At 34.8% G+C, this 13,020-nt stretch overlaps 1 protein-coding gene across 1 annotated transcript; it reads right to left on the bottom strand.

Annotated features, from left to right (window-relative positions):
* Positions 1-6,609: 6,609 nt before the first annotated feature.
* LOC139488200 (uncharacterized) lies at positions 6,610-8,282 on the bottom strand. The gene has a single exon (XM_071273659.1). It carries the CDS (start codon positions 7,966-7,968, stop codon positions 7,090-7,092), a length of 879 nt encoding a protein of 292 aa, XP_071129760.1. The 5' UTR covers positions 7,969-8,282; the 3' UTR covers positions 6,610-7,089.
* Between the last annotated feature and the right edge of the window lie 4,738 nt (positions 8,283-13,020).

Consider the following 13,020-nt stretch of genomic DNA (forward strand, 5'->3'; position numbering starts at 1 on the left):
CAGGCCACCCGTTTCACCAAGCCCTCAAGGTAGATTTTGTCATCTTGAACTCGCTATAAAAGTACAGATGATCTTGTCATAGAGTCTAAGAGAAACACATTATCCAAGAGGTGCAGACGATTTTGCAAATATGATGGACCCTTCATGTGTTTTCTCGTCTAAAACTTTGGTCGAACATCTACCTTTGCGCAATAGTTGCATATCAAAAATCTAAAGTATTACTATAGGTTCACTTTATGTGCTATATGTTACATAAACTCGTTTGTAAATCTCTTTACAGTAACATTATATACATGTATATCGAACTACCAATGTTCTGTTATTGAATTATCTGACATTGTTCTACGATGATAAATTTGATTTGTCAATGTGTGACACCGGTAGTGGAATTTAGTGCATACATAACTAAGGTGTCAAAATCAATTGATCCTTCTGAAAATATTTGTTAAATTTTACAGATAAAACACTTTTGAAAATCCGGTGTAACATGTTGAATACAATGTGTATTTAATATAAAATTCACTAGCAGGTATTTGATGACCTTATCTTGAGTGAACAATACGGTCATACGGTGGGGCGCAGTTGCTCCTGGTCTCACCGGCGCCAGTAGGGTCGTAATACGACAGATAATTAGAAACGATACTCCACCTGGGCTCACTGACGCAGAACACCCACGAAATGAAAGGCTCTTCTATTGTCACTTTTTAACCAGAATGTGTAAAGAAAATTCAAATACTCTACTATAATATAGTAAATGAGATATTTATTTATAGGGTATGAGAAAGAGATAAATCTACTTAAAGGTGTTGACCGTCGTAAAGGTAGATAAACACCTGTCTCCAGTATGTCTGTAAATGACATACCTTTTCGTTGTTCACGGCCTTTGAAGATGTAAACATGACGGTGTAATATTCCAGATTTATTTAACGTTAAGTATCACCTGTTCGGATGACAAGACTAAACCTGTATGATTAATTTTCTTTTTGTACATCACAAGATAATTTCAAACTATATAAATTTCGTAATACAAATATTGAAAATTTTATTTCTGTCAAAAAAAATATTTAAATAAACGAATTAATAACAGTTTTTCTTTAATATAACTATTATACTAAGCTTTTATGGTTGACATTTACTATAAGGATATAGAAGTACCGTATTTTGATGGAACAATTTTCATTTTATTATCAATGTTTGCCATTTCAAAAACAAGAGGCTGCCCTGTATCTATATTGAAAGAATTAGAAAATGCTTTTAAAATTGACATGTTCGTGCAAAATATGGCATATACTTCTGCATGTATATATATAATTCGGTTCCAACAAAAAAAAGGCGGTATTATTCTAAAGAGACTGAACACTTTGAATGATGTAAAAGAGGAAAATTAATAAGAACATCTATACAAAGTTCTATTCAACAGAAAGAGTTGTGTCTGATTTCACTCAAGGGGAGAATTCTAAAGATGATGAAACGTATATAGATTATTAAAAGAATATCAGTTATTTTACATTGATAATACAATCTATATATGCCAACAACTGTTTTTGCCATGGCTAGAAGTTAAAGATAAAAGTGCAATTCTTCATGTTTTGGGTAAATGTTTGCATTGAATCATAATATGCATAACCAAAATTATAATTAAGATGTAACTGAAAGACCACACATATATAGTTTAACATGCATTTAACGCACATTTGGACTTGGTTAGGAATGTTACATCCTCGGTATATCTATATGTTTGTCAGAATACAAATTCCCGAATGTACCCTACAAAACACAGCACAAGTGAAACCAGCCATCGTAAGATATTACAAGCGACCAAGATTACCCTACAAAGCACAGCATAAGTGAAATCAGCCATCGTAAGATTATAACAACCGACCAAGATTACCCTGCAAAGCACAGCACAAGTGAGATCAGCCATCGTAAGATATAACAACCGACCAAGATTACCCTACAAAGCACAGCACAAGTGAGATCAGTCATCGTAAGATATAACAACCGACCATTATTACCCTACAAAGCACAGCACAAGTGAGATCAGCCATCGTAAGATATAACAACCGACCACTATTACCCTACAAAGCACAGCATAAGTGAAATCAGCCATCGTAAGATATAACAACCGACCAAGATTACCCTACAAAGCACAGCACAAGTGAGATCAGCCATCGTAAGATATTACAACCGACCAAGATTACCCTACAAAGCACAGCATAAGTGAAATCAGCCATCGTAAGATATAACAACCGACCACGATTACCCTACAAAGCACAGCACAAGTGAGATCAGCCATCGTAAGATATACATGTAACAACCGACCAAGATTACCCTACAAAGCACAGCACAAGTGAGATCAGCCATCGTAAGATATAACAACCGACCACTATTACCCTACAAAGCACAGCACAAGTGAGATCAGCCATCGTAAGATATACATGTAACAACCGACCAAGATTACCCTACAAAGCACAGCACAAGTGAGATCAGCCATCGTAAGATATTACAACCGACCACGATTACCCTACAAAGCACAGCACAAGTGAGATCAGCCATCGGAAGATATAACAACCGACCACGATTACCCTACAAAGCACAGTACAAGTAAGATCAGCCATCGTTAGATATAACAACCGACCACGATTACCCTACAAAGCACAGCACAAGTGAAATCAGCCATCGTAAGATATAACAACCGACCACTATTACCCTACAAAGCACAGCACAAGCTAGTGAGATCATCCATCGTAAGATATAACAACCGACCACGATTACCCTACAAAGCACAGCACAAGTGAGATCAGCAATCGGAAGATATAACAACCGACCACGATTACCCTACAAAGCACAGTACAAGTAAGATCAGCCATCGTTAGATATAACAACCGACCACGATTACCCTACAAAGCACAGCACACGTGAGATCAGCCATCGTAAGATATAACAACCGACCACGATTACCCTACAAAGCACAGCACAAGTGAGATCAGCCATCGTAGATATAACAACCGACCACGATTACCCTACAAAGCACAGCACAAGTGAGATCAGCCATCTTAAGATATTACAAGCGACGGAGATTACCCTGCAAAGCACAGCATAAGTGAGGTCAGCCATCATAAGATATTACAAGCGACCAAGATTACCATTCAAAGCACAGCATAAGTGAGATCAGCCATCGTAAGATATTACAAGCGACCAAGATTACCATTCAAAGCACAGCATAAGTAAGATCAGCCATCATATTAAGATATTACAAGCGACCAAGATTACCATTCAAAGCACAGCATAAGTGAGATCAGCCATCGTAAGATATAACAAACGACCAAGATTACCATTCAAAGCACAGCATACGTGAGATCAGCCATCATAAGATATTACAAGCAACAAAACAGCTCATCAAATGACAATACAAGCGACCATTATAACCCAACTTGGGCAAATACAAGCCACTAAGGCAACTAAAATTGTGAAATATAGGCGACAAGATAGGCAACCCAATATTGCACGATCGATTCAAGCAACCGTGATTCCTGATGACCATGATAACCAATCATAGCATACTACAAGAGACCAAGACATCCAAATACGGTAAAATACAAAATAAATGGATCATTAGATAATACAAACGAGCATGGAAACCATTCAAAGCACTATCACGACTATACAAGCGACCAAGATAACTTATCATACGACAACATAAGTCACCAATATATCCAAACATAAGACAGTACAAAGAAAGAACAATACACGTAAATAAGATTATCCATCATAGGACAATGCAAACGACCAAGATATCCCTTTGTAGGGCTATACATGCGACAAAGATAACTCACAATAGAACAATTCAAGTTACATAGATATCCTATATAATAACTATACAAATGACCAAAAAGCCACCATGGGAGAATAAAGGGACCCAAGATATTCCTTCGTAGGATCAAGGAGGTTATATGAGTCTCAATATAACCTCCATGGTAGAACTATACATGTGACATAGCTATTCAACTAATTGGACAATGGGATAGCGATCAAAATATCCCATTGTATCACGCGACTAAAATGAACAACCAAGGAATACAGTTGACCAAGCTCCTATATCGGGACTATACACGTGACTAGGATAGCATACCAAAGACCAATACAAACGACCAAGACATCCCATCAAAAGACTATACATATATTATATATATACAAATGCAACAAAGACAACTCACCATAGACCAATGCAAGCTACTAAGATATCCCATATAATGACTATACACATGACAAAGATCCTACATAGGAGAACACAAGTGACCAGAATATCCCATCGTAGGACTATATATGCACGCGACTAAAAGAATCCACCATAGGACCATGTAACCAACCCAGATATCTCATCGTAGTACTATACGCGCGACTAAGATAGCCAACTATAGGAGAATACAAGTGACCAGACTGAGAGTATCCAATCGTAGGACTATATATGCACGCGACTAAATCAATCCACCATAGGACCATGTAACCGACTAAGATATCCAATCGTAAGACTACACATAACCAAGATAACTATCCTTAGATCTATGTCAGATACCAAGATATTCCATCGTATCACTCTATACACGCGACTAAAATATCCCACCATATGACAATGCTAGCGACCAAGATCTCCGATCGAAGGACTGTAATCGCGACTGAGAGAAGAAATCATAGGATAATGCAAGCGACAAAGAGATCCAAAAGTAGAACTATGCACGCGACTGAGATTTTCTACCACAGACCAATACAAGCGATCAAAATATCCCATCGCCTATACATGTATACTCACGACTAAGATCCTGAAGATAAACAACAATAGAACAATACAAGTGACAAAGATATTTCACATTAGGGCTATAGGCCTACACGTGAAAAAGATAACCAACTACTAGTTGTGACATTGTAAGTGACTAAGATACGTTCGTTGGACATTGTAAATTACGAAGATATACTTCCGTAGGACATTATGCACGTCATTGGACAAATCAAGCAACCAAAATTACCCGTCCATTTTTTTTATTTTTTTTGGGGTTCATGTTTTGCAATCGTTAGTTCTCCCTCCTCTATGTAGTGTTTCAACACTGGTGTTTTTTCAAGGATGTTATGTTTGGTCATGTTGATGTCCGTTTTCTTCGACCCTGGTGATTTTTTATCGTTGATTGACCACTTTGTATCTTATCTTATCATTTTGAAATGTATTTGTAATGTATGTGAAGAGAAAACGATAAACATGTGTTCTCAGTCCTGAAATTTGAAGAATGCTGCAAAGTTATCTGAATAAAATTGAGAAACATGAGATGCCGAAGAAGACACAGTCAAATACAAATTTGGTAGTTATATTTTCTCTACTCAAGTCGAATAACATGCAATGGTTCATTCATTGAACATCTTCTTCCTATTTCCTCGTGTGAAAGTTATACATATATATATCTTCAACGTTTACTAAAAATAACCCAGGTATCAGAATACATCAGGACTCTTGTTAGTGGTTGTGTTTTGTCATTTCTTCGTGTTTTTGTAATTTCTTTGTGTTTTGTAATTTCTTTGTGTTTTGTAATTTTGAGAATGTGGTGTTAATGTAAAATATTCAGTATTCCCTGTTAAATTTAGTTGCATGATTTTTTTCTTCATGTTAAGCCAATTTGGAACTTAATTGTATAGCCACCTGTCTTTTGTTGGAGATTATATGTTAAACTCTTTGTGTCTATTTGTCCTTTTAGCACCTTGCTAGGTTGTCTCATATGTCTCATACACATGGCTCAATTCTCCTGATACTAGACTATCTTGCACAAGTCAAGTCCGATAAGTTTGATATTCTGCCAACCTTATACTCTTTTAAATAATGTGGAATTGTCCAAGTATTTTTATCCGATTTACTATTGTATTTGCCTTTTACATCGTACCAATCGAACATATAACGACTTAACGGTATCCTCAAGAGACGGTATCATTATTGTAAATTTTAGCCCGTTTTCTAAATGATTTAGGACAAGAACAAATCTCGTAAGATTTTTTTCTCTCTTTGAATTTGTTGTATTGTAAATACCCTCTAGTGCTCAAAAATATGTGTCAGTTATTGTTTTGAAAGAGCAGGACATCAGAATTTAGCTTCTTGATGTCTTTACATTTTCTTAAAAGTTGTGCAGTAGTTGCCACATTGTGAATCATTTAGCATATCCATAAAAACAATTATAATTTATATAAATAGCAAAATATTGGATTCGATTTGCCTCGCAAACAGTTGTAATAATATTTTTATAATTCAATTTCTTAAGAATTTCACTTAAAAATAGATAGTAAACTGAACAGGGAAATGCTGACGAAAAGTGATATTTTTCAAATGAAAATAATTTCCAATATTTCACAGGAAATTTAAAATATTCATAATATGAAATAAAGATCTACTTTAATACGACCATTTAGTCTATTCATTGATTGATATGAATAAGTTATTTTCACTTCGCAAACATCTGTTTCTGCTATCTAATAGTCAAGAGTTCAACAACATACATATAAATTGTACTTGTCGTTAGAAGTAAAACAATGCAACTATCTAGGCAACTATACATAAAAATAATAAAGTACAAGTTTTTATCTTCAATATTTTATATATTTCTAGCACCAACCAAACACATTAAGCTGAACAAAATTTTCCAATAAAACAAATTTCTCAACTAATGTCATTTTGCTTAATGTTTGGGAAAACAAGGAATGAAGAAAATAAGAAAAAAAACAAAAGTCAAATAAATATCACAGAAACGCCATAATACTTAACATATCAACAAGAAAACAGAAAAACTGTCGATTAGTGAATAACTCTGTATGATTCCATGTTTTCTGAATATAGCAATGCATCAATCATCGGTACCGAATGCAACATAACGCTGAGAAGAACATCTGGCATATCTTTTGATCGTAATTTCTCAGCCGGTGGTTATTCAGAACTCTCTCAGCGCTAAATATATCGATGTAAGTCGTCGTCTGCTTCGTCCAGATGTTACTTTATCGGCTGCCATGGACTCGGAATCCTTATCTCATCATGCTATCAGTTTACACAGCGTGGGGGTATTAATGTCTCCTTCTTGCCCTTCCCTCCGTTTGAATTGTCGAAGTACACATATCCACACAATCTGCAAATGACACATTCTCAACCTTTCCGTTCAAATCATCACCTGCTAATTTCCCTAATGCCATAATGTAACTACAAGCTATCCGTAATATTGCTAATTTAGAAAGTTTCTGATTATATGAATAAGATGGCACTGCTTTCCTTAAAGCGTCAAATGCTGCACTAATAGTGTGAACTCTTGTCCTTTCACGAGCATTTGCTTCAATTCTACGTTCCCGTGTCATATTTTTATAATTTTTTCTATTTCTTCTACCCGAGACACTTTCGTTGTCATCATCGTCCATATTGTCATCGTCTTGAACAGTTTGTGGTGGTTCATTATTGCTTAATTGAACACTTTCATTTAGTTTATGAACACTTTCATCATAATTAGTTATATTATTATTAGATAAATCCAGACCAGCAGCTGTGAAAGAATGCACACGTCCATAAGCTGGATGAAGTCCAGGCATTAAATAAGCCGGAGGAAAATGTCCTGGATAAAACATCATTCCATGAGGTACTGATGGAGGAGATACAGAATCACTACTCCCAGTTTGTTCTAATCTATCTGAATTACCCCTGGGGGTATCAACACTATCCTCCGATCCAGCATCATCACTTTTACCACTTTCAGAACATGCACTTCCAGGACTATCCGGACAAAATCTCTTAATACTAAAATCAGTCCTTTTCCTGGGTTCACTACTTTTCCTTTTATTTTTCCTAGTAGGTGTATCCATTAATGAATTACTTTTGCCACTCCCTTGTCCCGTGGGTGAGGGATAATTGTCTGGTGAGGATGTAAGCCGTTCACAGGTGTTTGGATCTTCCGTCATAATGAAGTGAATGCCGTCTGTTGATCAACTGTGCCGAGCTTTATGCGATCGTTAACTTGTTTACACTGTGGTCTAGTCATTGAGTCTGCCAGATGGTATATGTTAAAGAATTCCTCAGATGCGTGTTATTTATTGACTAATCTCGAACAGATAGCTATCAACGTTATAGATAGGTGATACGAAAATTAACAGTTGGACAAAAGTCAATCGTCCGGAGCGCAGTCAATAGTTACAGTATTAATGCACTTTTTGACAACTGTGTTATAATTAAACTAAAGTAAATGAGAATGTTTTTATTCGATAATAAATATGAAAAGTCGCCAGGTGGTTTAATCGCAAATTCAATATCAGTTATAGGACGAATCCATTTTGTGTTTATAGGGAATTTTTGACAATACTAAAAATCTGGAAAGTATTATTTCTGCCTAAGGAATTTTCGCGTCAACGTATGAAAGATTAGGTTGATTTCTAAAGTCGCCAGTAATTTAAGGTGATCTTTGCCCGGGGTCTACAAATTTCAAAAAAGTAAACGATAAGAGGCTTGTGACACTATTAAATATTTCTTATAATTACACCAAAATTTGAATAGATTGGCCAGTGAAACATATAAGTATGGCTAAACATCTGGAAGAAAATTTAAATAATTAGACAGGAGATCTTAACACCTCTGTAGGGTCAGTATTAAATATTTAAGAACAGGATTAAGTATTTTAATCACCCTTTTAACTTTCAAAGGTATTTTGATTATATTTTACCACCTGCTAATCTGTATAGGTGTAGAAAACGATCCTCTTGTAAACACTTAATTTAGATTTCCTTCACATTTGAAGTTTTTAAACTGACCATATGCTGACAGTTATAGTTTTTTTGTAAAACAGGTGGTTATTTATGAAAGTGAAAGTTAACAGCTGATAACTTTAAAGTTACAATTGGATTTCTTTGTTTCGTTTTATTTTACTTTTTCAGAACAAACAATAATTGGTCGAAGAAGGTGGACGTAATTGGTCGAAGAACGTGGACGAAGCAGTATATATAGTTGAAAAGTTGACGTGATCGGATTTATTTTGCCAGCACGCTAGATCATAGAAGGTTGACCAGCTGTCATTCTCTTATCATCGCTGTCATATTAATAATGAAGATTCCCCGGGGGCGTTTATTGCCGCATTGTCCTTTATCAGATTATATCATTGCGTTTAATCATTCTGTCAATACGATTAAATCAAATAATACTACTTATTTGACAAAGGTGTTATGTAGAAAGAAATTTCTTATTTTTTTTCATGTGATAAATCATTCTACTGGCGACATTATAAATGCCCCGAATCATATAATTATGTTCTAAAATTGGCTCTATTATAAAAGTGTTGTTTGTTGTTTATAGTCGTCGGTGGTGGATTCGTTTACATGCGGGAGACGACACTAATTTGCTACTAAATTATTTGTGGGCATGTAAACAGGTGTACTGGGAGAATTTGTACCTTAGGCTGTTGATATTAAATATTTGTCATGATCAGTAATCTAAGGGTCATCTAAACATATGGTGAAAACAGGTGGTCTGCTCCATGTGATTACACAGAGTCAAAAGTTTAAGATAAAAGATCTTATATCTCAAGTCATGTGTCCATATTATCTACTTAACACTTAATGTAAAACATTGTCACAAATGTAATACTCAAACCAATCATAGAAATCAGATCAGAAATACAATTCATGATAAAATAAAAGAGATGTGGTATTATAACATTACATCTTTCAAAACTGACCAAAAGGCTTAAGATATCGGAACAATGATGATATTAAAGCTCAGTTGTAAATAGTATATATATATACACGACGCGTTGTTCAAGTGAACAATCTGACAAGGTTATGACAATAACAACAAGATGTGGTTGCGGAACCAAAAATAGCATTTTTTTCAAAGTTCAAAGATTAAAGTCAACCGATAGTCAGAAACGTTTTTTCGGCGAAGTTCACGTTTATTCTTCCTTCTTCACATTCATTTTTCCGAAAAGAAACCAATGTATCTTAAAAAATAATGAGGGACATATATTTCTTGGTGATGCCCTCAAACAAATGGATGACATTTATTTACATTATGTGTTTCTAAATTTATATGTTTTCTGCCTCCCACAACCATTATTATTAGAGAAAAACATCAATTCACTTGTGTGCCCATGCGCATTATGAAAAAGAAACACCTGTTATCCCAAACTGATAAATTTTTAACATAAGATAAAACTTAATTAGGAAGGTTTGTAATTAAAATTAACGAGCCTTGGTATTAAGTTACTATTCACGTTTATATCTCGTCAACAATTTGACACGGTACATGTTCGATGTAGGTTTAAAGGCGCCATTCTATAGGCGCTACAGAAATGTCTACTGTTAACAAGTTTAATTGTTTTATCGTTTGTCGAGGGAAAATAAATTATAACGGTTGATAATTCGACTGTGAAATGATTATGTAAAACGAGTGACAGTTACAGCTTTATTATTTTTCAAACTAAACAGTAGCCAGATAAGCGTCTGTGCACGCAATCGTTAAATATTATTTACAGTTGTGAAATATTTTTATTGCTATAAAGTCTTATCTAAACAGGTATACGGTGAGAGCTCTCACACCTAATTTGTCACAAAATCTGGTACGATAAACCGATGAAATAATAGTTATTAGTGTGAATAATTCCTTCACTCTTTTCAAAAGCTTATTTACACCTCTTCTTAAGAAAAAGCGTTGACCGAGTACGGCGTCGAAATGTCTGCATACCAAAGCATTAATATGACTGCAGGTTGTACGTTATTTGTTCAGTGGGTCTAAGAATCACAAATAACACATTATATTCTAGATAACTCGTACATCAAAAACCTCTTCTACCATTGTAGGACGAATCCAATTATTTGACAAACGGCAGTCGATAGACAACCACCTGTGCCGTAGAAAACTAATCAATACACACTTTTTATCCTGTTTATAAGTAGTAGAATGTATATAGATTTTGATGTTCTGTGCGATATTGTCGGCATTATCAGCATTGTTGTCTGTCAATGTTTTTTTCTTAACTATTGTGAAATAAGTAGGAAATAATGGTATAATTTTACGGTAATTACAAAAAAAAAATCCAACTCAAGACAATCAAAGAATAAAATACTTCTCTCTCACTTTCTCTCTGTCCTTCGGACTTAGATGTTGTAATTTTATTTTTTACAAAAATATACCACCACTGGCGAAGAGGATCAAGTGTAGGAAAGGTGCTCCCCCACCCCAATTTCGACAAGCTATATATTATTGGAAAAAAAATGAAAAAGTACGCTGATAAGTTCCTAGACTAAGTAAAGGCCGTTTGTGTCTGTCACTTCAGAAGTTGCACCCCCCACCCCTCCCCAAGTTTTCAATACACTTCTACGTACTGACAAGTTTTACCCAATTTGACAATAATTTCTCCTTGAAATTTTTACAGTATGCTCCTTGTCCAGTTTTGCGCGGTTTTTTATTCTCACTGTTCCACAGAAGCAGATGTTAATGAAGTTTAAAACATCCATCTGCTGCTTTTGTTTCAAAAACTGCACGCGCTAGGGAACCAGCAGATGTTGTTAATGACGATCAATATTACAGCAATAAAAGACAAACTAATGAAAATTAATCTGAGGTGATATATTTGCTCCATCAAAACTGACCTGTACACGTTAATAAATAATATTATCAAATGACTATAAAATTGACCGTTTTAAATCATACAGAATCTTCGGACATATATCCCTTGTGAGACCTAATTACAATTATATCATACCATGAAAGCACTATATAAATATCTTAAACGTCACTGAAATCGAACAAAATATAAATGAAACTTCTTTGAAGGTTACGTAGTAATTTTGCTTTTCGTATGTTTATTTTTTACTTGGTGGGTGGGTTAGGTTGGGTTGGGTTGGGGGAGGGGGTAGAGAAGCTTTTATGTCTCCCTAGGCCTCCGTTTCTAATATTTTTTATCAATCAAATAAAAAAACGGAAACGTTATTTGAGTTTGGTAATGTAAGCATCATCTTGAGACAATAAGAAAGGGGAAAATTTGTACGTTATAAATGTATTTGCTTATGTTGTCAATTTGTTTATTTACTCTTCTAGCTGCTAATGAATTTAAAAGCGTTTTCGATATTTACTAGAATTTTATATTATTTATTGTGTATATCATTTTCCCCCCTCTCTTTTAGAAAACATCAGAAACAGACAGAACAGTACATTATAAAGATGTATAAGAATTTTTAAAGAAATACCACTTTTCCTTAAGGCGTATAACGTATCATTTATAGACATGACAAGACATCGACCTTTTAAAAAAGAAAGTGGAGAAACTGTTCAATCCTATTAAATATTGACAATATACGGTATGAGATTATCACGCATCTTTATAACTATACTAATGTATAGAAAATTGGATCATTACTGTCAGTGAAAATGACGACTTCATTTATTGATTATGAATTTAAAAAAGGCTGGACAATAAAATCAAAGGAAATTCTATTTCCAACACAATTTACTAGTCAGCACTTGTTAAATTAATTGGTTTGTGTTCTTTTATAAGTGTTTCTTGAATATGTTCTCTGTCACGTTGCTAGGATTAGACAGCCTGCTAATTAGAAAGAGCCTGGAGCAACCGATTGATTATTTCCCCCAACACTGTATCCAACAGATGTTTCGCCGGTCGATAATTTCTTATATTAGTTTTATTCTAATTGGAATAAGGTATTGTAGGACCGACATTCACACCTGCTTCGGGTCATTTGATCTTCCCAACGTCAAACAATAACGTCCTCCGCATTCATCGATCTCTCTGCTACAAAAATCATCCAGCATAGCAAGCAAAGATTGAATCGAATCATCTCAAAGCCTAATGTTGCATATGTGCTTTGGGTTGTAAGCATCGATTTCTTCAGCTTCCTTTGTTTATCTTGTTTTATTTTCGACATCTGCGTAAGTCTGGCAAAACATCTGGATAATTAAAATTGCAAATTGACACAAATCTCATTTTTTTCTAATGTCAACATCCCACGAAA

This window comes from Mytilus edulis, chromosome 9 (assembly GCF_963676685.1).
Source record: "Mytilus edulis chromosome 9, xbMytEdul2.2, whole genome shotgun sequence".
Taxonomy (NCBI): Eukaryota; Metazoa; Mollusca; class Bivalvia; order Mytilida; family Mytilidae; genus Mytilus; species Mytilus edulis.